This window comes from Henckelia pumila, chromosome 1 (assembly GCF_033568475.1).
Source record: "Henckelia pumila isolate YLH828 chromosome 1, ASM3356847v2, whole genome shotgun sequence".
In the NCBI taxonomy this organism is placed as follows: Eukaryota; Viridiplantae; Streptophyta; class Magnoliopsida; order Lamiales; family Gesneriaceae; genus Henckelia; species Henckelia pumila.
In genome coordinates this window covers 100,618,063-100,634,579 of record NC_133120.1, presented here as the reverse complement: position 1 = coordinate 100,634,579, position 16,517 = coordinate 100,618,063, and the positions used below count along the sequence as shown (strand labels likewise).

Here is a 16,517-nt window from a genome sequence, read left to right as displayed (position 1 = left end):
AATACTAGTTCCACATTGTATAGAATAATTGAAAAGCGGTACTTAAGCTATTGTACGACATAAATTATTTGAATTTCATTATTATCATTTGCTACAAATTTTTGTAAAATGACAAATGTTAAATTTTACAATTGACATTAAGCCAAAATCATGAGTTTAATTCTCAGTCATAATAAAAGATGCAATAATCGAGAAGAAGATTGTTGACGCAATAATTATCATAATTGTGTAAAATTTGAGTTGCACTCAATAATTGTCATAATTGTGTAGGATTTGAGTTGCACTATTGACAATAGCTATAACTTTTGATAAAGTGACAATCGTTCGTAGCTATATCACGTGCACAAATATTAAAAATGTGTGATGTTTGATGATTTTAATGTAAAAGATTCATAGCATATATTTGTTTAAATCACAAATTTTTTAATACATTTACATTTAGGCTTTTTTATGTTATATGAGAGACATGGTCATTTAAAATTTTAAAATATAAATTGTGATGCCCAGGGCTGAGGAGGCGGGGAGTAACGGTGCCAAGAGGTTGCACGGACAATGAGCGGCTCCTGGTAGAATTCTAGGCGGAGAGAGACATGAATGAACCGATCCCGTACCGGAATGAGAGGGATTATGAGACTGTGTAGGTATGAGACTGCATAGTTGAGAAGAGTTTAAAAGATTTCATATGTACTACTCATATCAAGAAGGTGCATCTTCTTTTCGGTAACTCTTTACATAAGAACTCCAAAGTTAAGCGTGCTTTACTTGGAAAATTATAGAATGGGTGACCCCTGGGAAGTTTTCTCGGGTGCGTGTGAGTGAGGACATAAGCATGCTGGAAAGACTCGTCTTGATACAATGGATCGTTATAAATGGTATCAGAGCCGACCTCTCTTAGTACGGTATGATTCGGGGACGAACCAAGAGGAAGCTGGTGGGCATGTGACGCCCGCGGCTGAGGAGGCGGGGAGTGATCGCCGGTGCCAAGAGGTTGCACGGACAATGAGCGGCTCCTGATGGCTTCTAGGCGGAGGAAGACATGAATGAACCGATCCCGTACCGGAATGAGAGGGATTCTGAGGCTGTGTAAGTATGAGACTGCATAGTTGAGAAGAGCTTAAAAGATTTCATATGAACTACTCATATCAAGAAGATGCATATTTTTTTCGGTAACTCTTCACATAAGAACTCCAAAGTTAAGAGTGCTTGACTTGGGGAAATTATAGGATGGGTGACCCCTGGAAAGTTTCCCCGGGTGCGTGTGATGAGGACATAAGCACGCTGAAAAGACTCGTCTTGATACAGTGGGTCGTTACATAAATATTTATTGAATACTATTTATATATTAGACACAATGTTTTTATAATATGTTATGTTATATTTTTATTAAATTAAGCAAAATAAATACTTGGATAAATTATAGGATGGGTGACCCCCTGGGAAGTTTTTCCGGATGCGTATGAGTGATGACATAAGCACGCTGGAAAGACTCGTCTTGATACAATGGGTCGTTATATAAATATTTATTGAAATATACTATTTATATATTAGACACAATGTTTTTATAATATGTTATGTGATATTTTTATTAAATTAAGCAAAATAAATATTTGTTCACTTTTCAGTAAGTATATATATATATTCTTTATATATATATATATATATATATATATATATATATATATATTCTTTGATCTTACCATTCATAGTTTTATTTTAAATATCATTATGAATAAAATTTTATCTCTTTTTCTATTAAATCATAAATTGTTACTTTTGATTTACGTGATTCTAATAATATAAAATTTATCTACTTGATTTAAAATTTTAAAATTTTATATTTTTTTAATAGTCCTTAAATTTAAATATAAATAAATATTTATTTTTTTATTTTTTATCGATATTAAATATATTTTAGTCATTTATATGATTTATTTATTAAGTATTATTTTATTAATATATTAATTTTTTTTCAAAAACGGATAACTATTTATAATATATATAGAAAAAAACCATTTTATTATTTATTTATTAATCTTCTAAAATTACATTATATTTATTGATGAGTAAAATATAAATATATAAACAGTAATATACTTATTTCTTTTAATTTTTAAATTTATATAAATTTATTTTTACATTTTTAGTCAATAAAATATTTTGAAAAATAAAATGTGCAGTTAGTTGAATTTTCTAAAAATAATTAGTCTTAAAAAAAGTTGAATCATGTATCAATTAAGCTATTTTCAATTGTACATGCACCAATTTGACATTTAAATAATTGTTCGTATACCAAAATGAATTTTACTCTATTATTTATTCACCATTATTCCAAATTTTATTTAATCTTATTATTTATTCATCACCATTACAATTTCTATTAATTACTTTAATAATGATTGTAGAATTTATCATATCTATAATACTATAATCCAAACCAAACTCATCGTACAATATATCCAATAAGATAATTTTTTTAAACATAAAAACAAAATCTAGGAAAATCCGGTATAGACAAACAAGGAAAGTTTAGAAACGTTTGTATATATTTTTTAAAATGACAAGTTGATAGATTTGTTTTACGTACGTATACAAATCACGAGCTCATAAATTCCGTCTAACACAATCCAATCCAATATCAAAGGAATCTATTGGTTAGTATAGTCGAGAGTCTTTCTCCATTATTTCAATATTATTATATAACGTGTGATCCTTATATTTTTTATGAAAATTAACATATGTGTTAATGATTTAATTGTTGATATTTGATCATATTATGAAAAGAGAAATACTTCAAATGTAGCATAGAATAACACTAATAGTGCAAAATAATAATAACCACTACTATTTATTTGTTTTAAAATTAAATATAGAACAAAACACATGATCGTCTCCCAACTACTGATCTGATCTAACCACGCCGCCTTGCGCCTTAATTGATAACCATAAACTTGAAATTAACCCAAGTACCCAAATTCACTACCTAAATTTCTTTGGGTGTAGAGGGCCACCATTAACTGACCCCATATATATCAATTGGTGCAAGAAAGTAAGGCTAATACGTTAAAAGAGAGATAATAGTTTGATGATTAACGAGTTTACAGGTATTAACGACATATTTAATCCTTCCAAATGCATTAAATTTAGGCGAGTTCTTGAGAAATAACAAAAATCAGATCGAAAAATTTCAGACTAAAGAAAAATGTTAAATAAACGCGCCAAGGATCGGCTGCTTAAAAAGTTCAGGGTTAAAATGGAACCAACTTTTTAATCGGCTGGTAAAAAACAAGTCCGAAAGTAAAACAGAAACGGCAGACAAAATAATAGTAATAATAATAAAAAAGGAGTTATCACGAACTCGAGTGCGAAAAAAGCTATAAAATTTGTCTTGCACGATTAAACCACTACATAAATTTTAAGAAAGGAAACTTCCCACTAACTCAACCAAAAACAACCCGGGGTTTAGTCCACTTCCTCCATCTTGCTGCCTTCAGCATCAGCATCTTCTTCCAACGCGGGCATGTCGGCATCTGCATCTCCAGCATCATCATCAATGCTCAGCCCAAGTTTAAGCATCCTATGAATCCTATTGCCAAAGGTGTTAGGTTCATCGAGACTGAACCCCGAAGTCAGTAAAGCAGTTTCGAAGAGCAGCATAACCAAGTCCTTCACCGACTTGTCGTTCTTGTCAGCATCAGCCCTCTTTCTAAGCTCCTCCATGATGGAGTTCTCGGGATTGATCTCCATTGTCTTCTTGCTGGACATGTATCCAGCCATGCTAGAATCTCTCAACGCTTGTGCCTTCATGATCCTCTCCATGTTTGCAGTCCATCCATATTCTCCAGTCACCAAACAACAGGGGGAGTCGACAACACGGTTAGATACCACAACCTTCTCGACCTTGTCACCAAGAACATCCTTGATCACCTTGCACAGGCCCTCAAACTTTTCTTTCAACTCCTCAGCCTTCTTCTTTTCATCCTCTCCTTCCTCAAGCTTTAGACCTTCCTTGGTAGCAGAAACAAGTTTCTTACCCTCAAATTCCTTCAATTGGCCGATGGCATACTCATCAATTGCATCAACCATGTACAGGACTTCATAACCCTTCTTCTTTAGCTTCTCAAGGAAGGGTGAGTTCTCGACTGCCTTCTTGCTCTCACCAGTAATGTAGTAAATGTCACTTTGGCCTTCCTTCATTCTGGTAACATAATCCTTCAAGCTGGTCAACTCATCACCACTCTTAGTAGAATGGTACCTGAGCAGTTCAGCAATCTTAGTCCTGTTCTGAGAATCCTCGTGAATACCAAGCTTGAGATTCTTTGAGAAAGCCTCGTAGAATTTGTTGTAGTCTTCCTTGTTCTCAGCAATTTCGAAGAAGAGCTCAAGGCACTTCTTTACCAGGTTCTTGCGGATGACCTTCAAGATCTTGTTCTGCTGCAACATTTCACGAGAGATGTTGAGTGGCAGGTCCTCAGAGTCCACAATCCCCTTCACAAAGCTCAGGTATTCCGGGATCAACTCCTCACAGTTGTCCATTATAAAGACTCGGCGAACATAAAGTTTAATGTTGTTGGGTTTCTTCTTAGTGTCAAATAGATCAAATGGAGCCCTCTTGGGAATAAATAGAACAGCCTTGAACTCAAGCTGTCCTTCAACGGAGAAGTGCTTCACTGCCAAGTGTTCCTCCCAATCGTTGGTCAGGCTCTTGTAAAAAGCAGCATATTCCTCCTTGGTGATTTCCTCAGGCTTCCGCATCCAGATGGGCTTTTGCTTGTTCACCAAATCCCACTCGTGGGACACCTCCTTGATCTTCTTCTTTTTCTTATCAGCTTTTTCACTCTCTTCATCAACTTCTTCAACCTTTCCTTCTTCATCCTTTTTATCATCCTCGTCCTCATCATCAGATATCTCCTTCTCTGTAGTCTTTTCAACCCAAAGGGAGATTGGATAGCTAATAAACTCAGAGTGCTTCTTGACCAAATCCTTCAGCCTGCGCTCCTCAAGATATTCAAGCTGGTCCTCTTTCAGATGCAAGGTGATCTTGGTACCCCTGCCGAGATTTTCCCCAGATGTATCTCTGGTCACCGTGAATGAACCACCAGCCTGGGACTCCCAGACATACTGCTCATCATCATTATGCTTTGTGGTGACAATAACCTTATCAGCTACCAAGTAAGCAGAATAGAAACCAACACCAAATTGCCCAATCATGCTGACATCAGCACCAGCTGCAATGGCTTCCATAAACTCTTTGGTTCCAGATCTTGCAATTGTACCAAGGTTGTTTACCAAATCTGTTCAATGACAGATGTCAGCACAAAGAACCACCGCATAACTACACACTAAATCATATATAACAAGGCAATATTTGGCACGATCGCACACTTACCAGCCTTCGACATTCCAATACCACTGTCAATGATGGTTAGTGTGTTGTTGGTCTTATCAGGGATGATGTGGATGAAGAGCTCTGGTTGAGCATCTAGCTTGCTCTTGTCAGTCAAGCTTTCAAAGCGGATCTTGTCAAGAGCCTGAATTCATCATATATCATTCAGTTATCCATCATAACATAAAATATTCCTCCACCATCATCATAAACAATGACCAAGTGCAATCAGGAAGTGAATTTGGGAAATAACATTCTTTACTACACTAACAAAGTTAATTACAAACAATGATACGGTTATAGCATTATCATAGCACAGGTAAAATGGTTTTTCAACACCAAATCACATGCATCAGTCCAGCACTCGACCACGAGTGGCATTTTCTAAATGATATTGTATACTTTCTGCAGGTATATCAATAATCGCACAGAATGCTGAAAGCATAAAGCACGGTATCAAAAAAAAAAACTAAGAACTTACTCAAAGACAAAACCACACGAAAACTCATTTCATGGAATTAGCCAACAAATATCACATATCCAATGCTTCTTCGTTCTCGGTACAGAGAACTTGTTACGTTGTTCGATCCCAATATCAAAATCAAACCACCGTCTAACAACAATATACTTACGCTAAAAAACACAATGATAGGCCATCAAACTTGAATTAGGAACAACAAATGACAGTAGATGACGCTCAAACATGTTAAGACGATAGATCTCGGACAACCGGGATTAACATGAGGCATGTACCAAACAAAGCAAGACAGGTGAAACAGATTAAAACGTAAGCAAAACAAAAGCATAAAGCATGGAGGGAGGGAGGGAGCCATTACATCAGAGGAGTTACTGATGAGTTCACGGAGAAAGATCTCCTTATTGCTGTAGAAAGTGTTGATGATCAAGCTCAGCAGCTGGTTGATCTCCGCCTGAAATGCAAACGTCTCGGTATCCGCCATTGCTGCGACCTCTGGATCTCACCTTCCCAAAACACAATCTGCAAGGAAACTTATAGAAGAAAAGCAAAGATTACTTTGTTCCAACGCAATGAATCGCGACTGCTGGAGGCACGGACTGCTGGGATGAATGGGGGATTTATATAGCTCTAATCTCTAGGGTTTCTAGATCCTTCGGTTTTTTTTCAAACCAACATTGTGTGACCCGTGATATTTGGGTTTTTTTCCCGTTCTAGATCCTTCGATTTTTTTAGGTTTCGGAATAAAACTTTTTTTGGATAGATATATTTTCTATCGTTAATTAATTAATTAATCGAGCTAAACACTTGGGGCAAAAAAACAAAATCTACGGATTTTCTTTGATATTTTTGTTCTGTGTTGTACATTTTAATTTTTTTAATAAATAATAAATTATTAAAATTAAAAATATATTAAAAAACCAAAAATTTAAATAATTATTATAAATTGATTGATACCCTACGAATGGGTCCATCATATGCTTGAGCTCAATGAAGGTTCATAATTACCCTGGACTAATGTTTTAGTCTCATTTTAAAAGGTATGGTAGGGTCGGCTTATGAGAAAAGAGTTGAAGAAAAGGTATTGTTATCACTGGAAAAAGTTGGGTAGACGTGACAACTCTTTCCAATGAGATCTTTCCTTTCCATCATCGCCCAGATGCGGAGGCCGATTATCTGCCCAGAGAAATAGCTCGTGAATGGGATCCGGAAGAGTTTTCATGTAGTAACCCGTATTCGAAATTTATAATTAATTGATAATTGATCAAGTGATCATGTTTAGATTAAGTAAAACATGATTCAAAAATTTTCAAGGCAAGTCTAAGGAGTTCAAAAATGGATTTAGAACACTCAAAATAGCTGGGAAGGTTCCGAGTCTTCGGAGGAATCGGAGGCTCCAAACTCAGATAGGAGGCTTCGATCGTTCAGGGCCAACTGTCGGAAATATTGCGTCATCAATGACATCACTAAGGAGACTTCGAACGCTCCGAAGGTGGATCGAAGGCTCCGAACGAGTGTCGGCAGGCGTCCTCTGGAAGCTAGACACATGGTTGGCTGAGGTGTAGTAACCCAGATTCCATTTTAAGATAATAATATGTTAAACATGTTGACTTCGGACTTCGGACGACCCGAACTCAAGCACCCGGAGGCTCCGAAGAGGACATGTTGACTTCGGAGTTAAGGCACGTTCGGACGGTCCGAACCAGGATCGGACGGCCCGAACTTCCCCTATGACAAGTAGGTAGGATTACTCAACCATGGTTTTTGACAAGTGTCGGATTATGGACACTTCGGACGACCCGAAGTGGCGATCGGACGGTCCGAACTCGACGTGTCTCGCATGCAGGCAGTGAGTTGGATCGGACGATCCGAACCTAAGCCGGGTCTTGGCCTATAAATAGGGGTCTCCGGAGTTCATTTTTGAATACGAATTCCCGAGTTTCCTTCTTCAGTTTTATAGTGTGAGATATACACTTGAGGGCCCTATCGGTAATAGTGAGATTCTGGAATAACAAATAAGTTGTTATAGTCATCCAGAGTCAGCGACTTCAAAGGGCTATCTACGGACGAAGGTATGGTCCGAGAATATGTTTAAGTTTTGGGAGTACTTATTACCTTAATTAAGGCTTATAGAACTTGTGTAGTGATACGGTGAACTTTTGAATATAGGCTTGAAACCTAGGATCTTATTAGACTCGAACTAGCCTAAAGGTACGTACACATTGACTAAGATTGCCAGCGAGTATACATGTTTATATGTTGCATTTATTTGACATTATTATATGGCATGATATATGATTTACCGCTTTTTATACTCATATGTCATGTGCATATACACGTTGAGCATAAATCTTGATATACCTTATTATAGAACCGCTCAACTCTATACTCGATAGTCTGTCACTGAGAGTACCGCGACGGCGGGAACATGTATGTCTGACTACTCTGGTGTACTAGACGAGTGTGGTTGCACCCAAAGGTTGATCCGTGCGGTGGCAGCACTTATGTGGCGCCAGTACTGAGCATGACTTTTCAGATAACCCTTTATCAGTCATCATGTTGCTTGCATCATATATATATGTGTACTCATGTTTATGTACTGGGTGTTAGCGCTCACCTCCTGGTTATTATCTTGGACACCCTATTCCATGGGGCAGGTCGCAGGATGGACGGAGCCAGTAGCTCAAGGCAGGACTAGGGAGCCGGAGCTTTTCAGGAGATTTTATACAGCAGGATTTGTTTAGCTGTATAAATGTTTTGGAAAGTTTACTTTAAGCTTTTCGATATGGTTGTATCACTACATTACTAAGCCTGGACTTGTTTTTCTAAGCTGATATATAAATTATGGATTATGTTTCCGTACGTTTTACTCTGTTAAGCATTTTGCTATATTAAGTTTAATGCATGCTATTAGTTGTCAGTTAGTAGGTGATTCTATGCAGGGTCACTACATGAGGAAGTTCGGACGCAGGGATCGGACGCTCCGATCGGGATCGAAGGCTCCGAACGTGGGATTGGACGCTCCGATCGCTGTCTATAAATAGGGGTGCCGAGCTCATTTATGAAGTGCACCTTTACTCTTTTTTTCTCCTCTTCTAGTTAGTATTTCAGCTTTTTTAGGGGCTTTCTAGGCGTTTTATTGAATGGCCGGACGTGGCAACGCGCTACGGGACTAGTAGCGGAGCTGTGCCTAAGTTTGGGACTGTCGCCATCAACGGAGTGATGACGGACGAAGGTATAACTTTGACTTCCTAAAAATATTTAGGAGTATGCTATAGCTTAATTAAGGCTTTTAGACCATAAATATTGATGCATGAGTATTTTGCATTGTAGAGCTGATGATAAGCTTGGAACCTAGAGTGAGACTTCTAGGACTACCTTTAGTGAGGTACATAAGTACTAACTGAGATGGTCATCATGAGATATATGATATATGTGTTGCATGAGTATGTGCTATATATTTTATTATGTTTTACTACTTTAACACATGCATGTTTTTACACTGGACTGCATCTCGTACGATGTGAGTCATGACAGTTTCCATATGCGATGAGTTTCTCCTTAGGGATTCGGTTCAGGTTTTGGGGAGACTCAGCCCACGGTTTTGCTATCACTGGGAGTGACTGTGACGGCGGAGGAGACGCTACAGTGATAGGGGAATATACGAGTGTTCCACGGACTAGCTATCCAGCACGGCGCTGTATATTCATGGCGCCCCTGAGCAAACTGTTTTATCGGGGTTTTTAAGTCATCCATGTACTGCATATATTTTATATATCATTGCTTCCGTACCGAGCATAGTCGCTCAAGTCCAGTGTTTTTCGTATGTCTAGACACTCCATTCGACGGGACATGTACAGGTGCAGGTAGTGCGCCCAGATACTCGGAGTATTCGGTGACCAGGGAGGACAGCAGGATTAGTTGTAGGATCTATTTATTCGATTGGGTTGTATATCGAATTTATTCAACCAGTTGTATTCTGTCGGTCAACATTTATTTAAGCTTTTCGCAGTGTATTCTGAGTAGTTTAATTGTATTCTTAATTATGCTCTAGAAATCTGATTAATAGTGGATCCGGGTTGGGCCGCTACATTTTCGGCGTGACCACTCCGATGCCTAAGTCAATATATGACTTATTGGAGATGAAAACTCAAGAAGTATGCAGTCAGGAGTGCAATATATTGTGTATGTTCTCAATGTTCTGTCAAGAATGAATCAAACCTGATATTTATAGACGAAACCTATAAGAGTCTCACCAACAGTAAATATTTACTTTCCTAGTTGAATTCAAACTTTCATCTTTATCAAAGATTATTTAATTATCTTGCTTGATATGCAGATATCTAGATAAGAAATAATATATATGATTTATCTTTCAACATCCGAGTATTTATAGGGATATCACAATTCCTTCCTCCTAGTTGGTCTAGAGTAAAACTCGCTGTCCCGATTTAAACAAGTGGGTCTGGACCCGGATACCTCATTCTCGAAAACATACAAAAACTGTGCGAGATGAGCAGATTCTGTTCGGTGGTCCAAATCCGATCCTACAAATCACCAATCACAATCTCCACCGTCCAGATACTAGATAACATAAATTCTATATGCATACCAAATTTGAATCCGATCCGACGGTTCAATTAATTTTAATGATTTTCGCAAATTGCTGATGTGCAAGCCATGCGAAAACGTACATAAACTGTGCGAGTGAGCAGCTGTTGTTCGGAGGTCAAAAGCTAATCATACAAGCCACCAATCCCAATCTTCACCATGTAGATCCTTGATAACATAATCATCCATATTTAAACCAAATTTGAACCCGATCCGACGGTTCAATTTATTACAATGATTTTCGCAAGTTGCTGATGTGCAAGCTTTGCGAAAACATACATAAACTATGCGAGTAAGCAACTGCTGTTCAGAGGTCAAAAGACAATTTTACAAGACACCACTCATGTTCTCCATCGTTCAAATACTATAAAACATATTAATTAATATGCATACCAAGTTTGAACCCGAACCGACGGTTCAATTCTTCCAAATGAATTTCGCAAGTTGGATGATGTGTATACCATACGAAAATCCAAAAACTCATGTTCCTCAACAACATATTAGACTCGATTTCCACAGACGGCGCCAAATGTTATCACCGAAAAAATTTGGGTAGACATGGCAACCCTTTCCAATGAGATCTTTCCTTTCCACCATAGCCTATATGCGGAGGCCGGTTATCTGCACAGAGAAATAACTCGTGAATAGGCGCCGAAAGAGTTTTCCTGCGTGGCCACTCCGATTCCTAAGTCAATATAAGGCTTATTGGAGATGAAAACTCAAGAAATATACATTCAGACGAGCAATATATTGTGTATTAGATTGTGTATGTTCTCAATATTCTGTCAAGAATGAATCAAACCTGGTATTTATAGGCGAAACCTATAAGAGTCCCACCAACAATAAATATTTACTTTACTAGTTGAATTCAAACTTTCATCTTTATCAAAAATTATTTACTTATTTACTAGATATGCGGGTATCTAGAAAATAAATAATATATATGATTTATCTTTCAAGACTCAAGTATTTATGGGGATATCATGGATGTTGACTCCTAGAGGGTGAGCGTGAGCCCCATCAAATTGGACTCTATCCTTGGGGGTCCATAAGATGAGTCAATAGCTTATGACAGTATTGGGAGGGCGAGCCTTGAAGGAGAGGCTCGTGAACTACACACTCGTGGTCTCATACAAAGTATTCGTGGTCTCCTATCTTGCCTCATCTTTCTCTTATTCGTTCACGTCTCTGACTTGAGCGTCGGAGGGGCTACGCCGGGATACCCTTTCGGCCTCCTCTAACATTCTTTGCTTGATTTCAGGTTCATTTTCGAACTTGAAGCTTTGGGTTTGAATTGAATTCGGACCATAAAATTTTAGTGAGTACCATTGATGTTTCAAATCCTGCTTTCTTAGGAGGTGAAGTTTTGAAACTCCATCTCCTCGACAAAATAAATGAAAAGGTTTTCTTAATTTTCATAATTTTTTTTGTTGATTTAATAATTTTAAAAAAAGTCAAATAAATATATTATATTATCTGAAATTGTTTGATTTACATGAATGTTTTTTAAATCAATAAGAGCTGTGATATCTTTAATCATATCCATACTCCCTTCTAGTAGTACAATCAATCATGACCAAGTCACCAAGCAAGAAAATATCAACTACGTTGGCACATGTGCTCATGATGTACACAAGCAGATACAAGATCCGATTTTTCCAGAGATGATACATGAACGTTGATCCGCAAATACTGTAGCACACAATGTGGCACATTTTGTTCCTTGCTCCCTTCAACTTTTGTTTGGGTGAACAATGAATTTCCATTTTGGTTGGTTAAACTTGTAATATACGATTGCTCTCTATAAAATTACAAGTTTTCGCTCAAAAAAATTATTTTAATAAAATAACTAAAAAATGGTGAAATCATCTTATTAGTTATTGTCTTATCTTAAAATTTTAAAGACTGTTGATGTATTTATCTAGGGAAAATGGCATACATGTGAAATTTTTGATATTGCTCATATTTCATGAACATTTATTCTTATAGCTTTCCATGATTTCAAATTTTTTAGTATACACGCTTTTGTTTCTCACGTATATTTTTTAACACGGTCTGACTATTGCAAATTTTCTATTTTTTTTTGTGAATTAAATAAAATGATTAAAATAATCTTAAATTATTAAGTCATCGTTGATGCTTCTAGTGTATGATTGATTGTGGTTAAGATTGTAAATTCCTTCCTTTGAAACTATCTTATGTTTCTTAATCTTTTGTCTAAAAATAAGTGAGCCAAGCGGCTCATCTGTTAGCCAAACAGCTGGTTCTCTGACTAGTAGTAAAAGACGAGATTTTCAATTGTCCCTTATTATACCTTCTTTAATTTATGAAGTAATGTATCATGATTATTGCAATGAATCTAGTTTTTATTAACAAAAAAAAAAATAAATGAAAAAAGATAGCTCGCTACTTGGGATGTTGCATCATGCATGTGCTAAAGTTGAAATCACAACGAGCTATTAACTTAAAAATTCTGCGAGAATTATAGTAATATATATAGAGATTTCATATTTAATTTTGATTATAGATATTTCTTATATAAACATATATATTCATACCCGGAGGAGGAAACCACCTCAGCTCATCGATGACCCTAATATAAAAGGAACATCCCTAATCAACCAGAACCGGATCGGGAGCTCAGGTCGGGAGCTCGGAGCTCGGCCAAGCTCCCCCACCATAATTCCCATCTCAGGTCGGGAGCCCAGTTCAGGAGTTTGGGGCTCAGCTCAGCCCCAATATTAGTAGGGAGTTAGCTTAGTAAATGGGTTCGACAACCTTGGTGAGCTAGCTAAGATGTTAGGATCAATGTTTAGGGCGAGTTCAGGAGTTCAGTAATAACTCACTCACCCCTTTTCATATGACCCCAGGGGAGCAACAATATAGATTTTTAGTGATGATAGGTCAGCTCGGATAAAATGTACATGTCGATATTTTCACGATCAAGCTAGATTCAGACGAGATATCCGCCTATATATTCGGGATTGCAATCCCGGGATTATCGGGTTCCTGATAAGGAAGGTAAGCGTAAGATTCGGAGTCCTCTCCTATAAATACCAGGTTCACTTTCATTATTTGGATCCTAATTTTTTCACTCGTGCGCACACACCACTCTCTATATTTCGCTATTCTAGCATTTGACTTGAGCGTCGGTGGGGATACGCCAGAGCACCTTCCGGCCCCCCCTTAACACTCTTGTTCGTGGTTTCAGGTCAGCAGCAGCTCATCTTCTGTTGGAGGAGTTTCATCAGCTCATCCAAGGAGATCACTTTATTGAGGTATATCAATTGGCGCCGTCTGTGGGAAATTGAAGTTAAGACGTAGATATGGCAGGAAGAGGAAGAGGAAGAGGTAGAGGAGGAGGAGTGGGGAACGTGACGGACATGACTGTGGATCAGCTTAGTCAGTTCATCACTCAAACGGTACAAGTGGCCATGGGTCAGAACCCACCACCACCTCCCCCTCCAGCAGGAGGGCAGCCGAACCAAATGGATGCAATGTGGGAGGAGATTGGGAGATTGGGTCGGTAGGTTGGAGGTCGGCCTGGGCTTATGCATAGGGAGAGCCCCTTTTCTCGGGCTATTTTAGATGAGGAACTCCCTGCAAATTTCAAACAGCGTACTTTAGGGGAGTATGATGGGAGCTCAGATCCGGAAGAGCATTTGAGAAGATTTGAAAATGCAGCTCTGTTACATAGATATTTGGATGTCATTAAGTGTCGGGTTTTTCTCACTACTTTAGTGAGGTCAGCTCTACAATGGTTCAACCTCTTACAGCCTGGTAGCATCCAAAGTTTCAACGATTTCAGTTCAGCTTTTCTACACCAATATGCGAGTAGTAAAAAATATTTGAAGACTTCCCTCAGTTTGTTTAATCTGAAGCAATATGAGGTGGAACCCTTGAGGGAGTACGTTCAATGCTTCAATACAGCAGCTCTGGAAGTGCCTGCTGCCACTGCTGACACCTTGGTTAACTCTTTCACTCAAGGGTTGAGGGGAGGAGAGTTTTTCAAATCCTTGATCAAGAAACCTCCTTTGACTTATGATGAGCTCCTTGGCCGAGCTGAGAAGTATGTGAATTTGGAGGATGCACAGAGACAGAGAAGGCAGGAAGGAACATCTGGAAGTAAGTCAGGAAGTAAATCAGGACTAAAGATAGAAGGTAAAGTGGAAGTTGGGAGAAAGAGGAATGCGGAAGAATCCAGCAGAAGTAAAGGTCCTTATCCTTATGTACCTCTTTCAGTGAGCCTGGAAAAAGCAATGCAGGTATGTGAGGAAAGGCAAGTGCTTGTGAGACCCCGGAATGCTGAAAGAGGTCCGCGTTTGCCTCCATCTAATAAGTTTTGTGATTTTCATCAAGAATATGGGCATTTCACTAATGACTGCCAGAGGCTAGGGGAGGAGGTGCAAAGAATTATTTCTGAGGATGCTCGAATCAGGGCTGAGCTGACTCGGAGAGAAAATCCTCCTCGTCATGGCCGAGCTCCACAATGGAGAAATCAGAGGAATGAAGACGGGAAAAATCAAGGTGATCGTCAAGGAAGAGCTCCTCAAAACGGCCAAGAAGAGAGGGTTCAGCAAGTTGCGAATCACCCTCACAGGAGTATGATCCATATGATTTCAGGGGGTGCTACGGATGTAGATTCGGGAAGGGCTCACAAAGCTCATGGGCGTAGGTTGGAAAACTTCGAGGTAAATTCTCAGCTTAGCTGTCCTAATGATCCCCGAACATCAATTTTGGAAGGGAAGATTGAAAAGATGTGGTTATGCCTCATAATGATCCTTTATTGGTCACTTTGACCATAGCCAATTATGATGTGGCTCGCATCTTCGTGGATACTGGGAGCTCGGTGAACATTATCTTCAAAGAGACCCTTGATCAAATGAAATTGGAATGATTTGAGTTGGATCCAGTCACCACGGAGTTGTATGGGTTCACGGGTCATGCTTTACAACCCTTGGGACAAATAGTGCTCCCATTATCTCTTGGAAATGGGGAGCATAGAGTAACCAAAATGGCTTGTTTCACTGTGGTGGATGCACCCTCCTCTTTCAATGGATTATAGGGACGCCTGACCCTGAGTGATTTCCGAGCCGTGGCATCCACCCATCATCAGAAGTTGAAGTTCCCAAGTGGAAGAGAGGTGGGGATCGTTCGGGGTGATAAAAAGGCAGCTCGGTTGTGTTATGTGAACGAAGTAAAGGTTGATGCCAAGAGAAGTAGGAGGGAGGTAGGAATGGTTTCAATGGGCTGTACACCGAGGATGTTTGGTCAGAAGGTGCTTCTGATGTCTGAAGAAGGCCATGAGAAGGTGGAGTTAAGCCCTGGAGCTCAGATTGTCAAATTAGCTGCTGATCTCAGCCCATCGGTGAAGCAAAGATTGGTTGATTGCTTGAAGAAGAACAAAGACGTTTTTGCTTGGTCTATATCAGAGCTCACAGGGGTTAGTGCAGAAATTATGGTTCATCGACTCAACACTCTTGTGGGGGTGCGGCCGATAAAGCAGAAGAAGAGACACTTTGGACTAGAAAAGGATAAGGTCATTAAGAAAGAGGTGGATGAGCTCCTTAAGGCAGGACACATTAGGGAAGTGCAGTTCCCTACTTGGTTATCAAATGTGGTCTTGGTCCCTAAGAGCTCAGGAAAGTGGAGGATGTGTGTTGATTTCAGAGATTTGAATAAATCATGTTCTAAAGATTGCTATCCACTACCCCGAATTGATCAGCTGGTTGACTCTACAGCAGGTAATCAATACTTGTGCTTCATGGATGCGTATAAAGGGTATCACCAAATTCCTTTGGCGAAAGAAGATCAGGACAAAGTGAGCTTCACTACCTCTCATGGAACTTTTTGTTACAAAGTGATGCTCTTTGGTCTGAAGAATGCAGGGGCTACTTATCAGAGGCTCATGGACAGAGTGTTCGCATCTCAAATTAGCAGAAATGTGGAAGTTTATGTTGATGATATCCTTGTGAAGTCTCAGGATGATGTGGGATTGGTGGCCGATCTTGAGGAGACTTTCTCAACTTTGAGGACTTATCGGGTGAA

General features: G+C 38.7%; 1 protein-coding gene across 1 annotated transcript; it reads right to left on the bottom strand.

Moving 5' to 3' along the window:
* Positions 1–3,295: 3,295 nt before the first annotated feature.
* On the bottom strand, positions 3,296–6,463 carry LOC140862812 (heat shock protein 90-2). The gene is made up of 3 exons (XM_073265870.1): positions 6,220–6,463; positions 5,387–5,528; positions 3,296–5,291 (listed from the first exon to the last, which is right to left on the bottom strand). The coding sequence occupies exons 1-3, from the start codon at positions 6,340–6,342 to the stop codon at positions 3,460–3,462; spliced, it is 2,097 nt and encodes a 698-aa protein (XP_073121971.1). The 5' UTR covers positions 6,343–6,463; the 3' UTR covers positions 3,296–3,459.
* Positions 6,464–16,517: the final 10,054 nt, after the last annotated feature.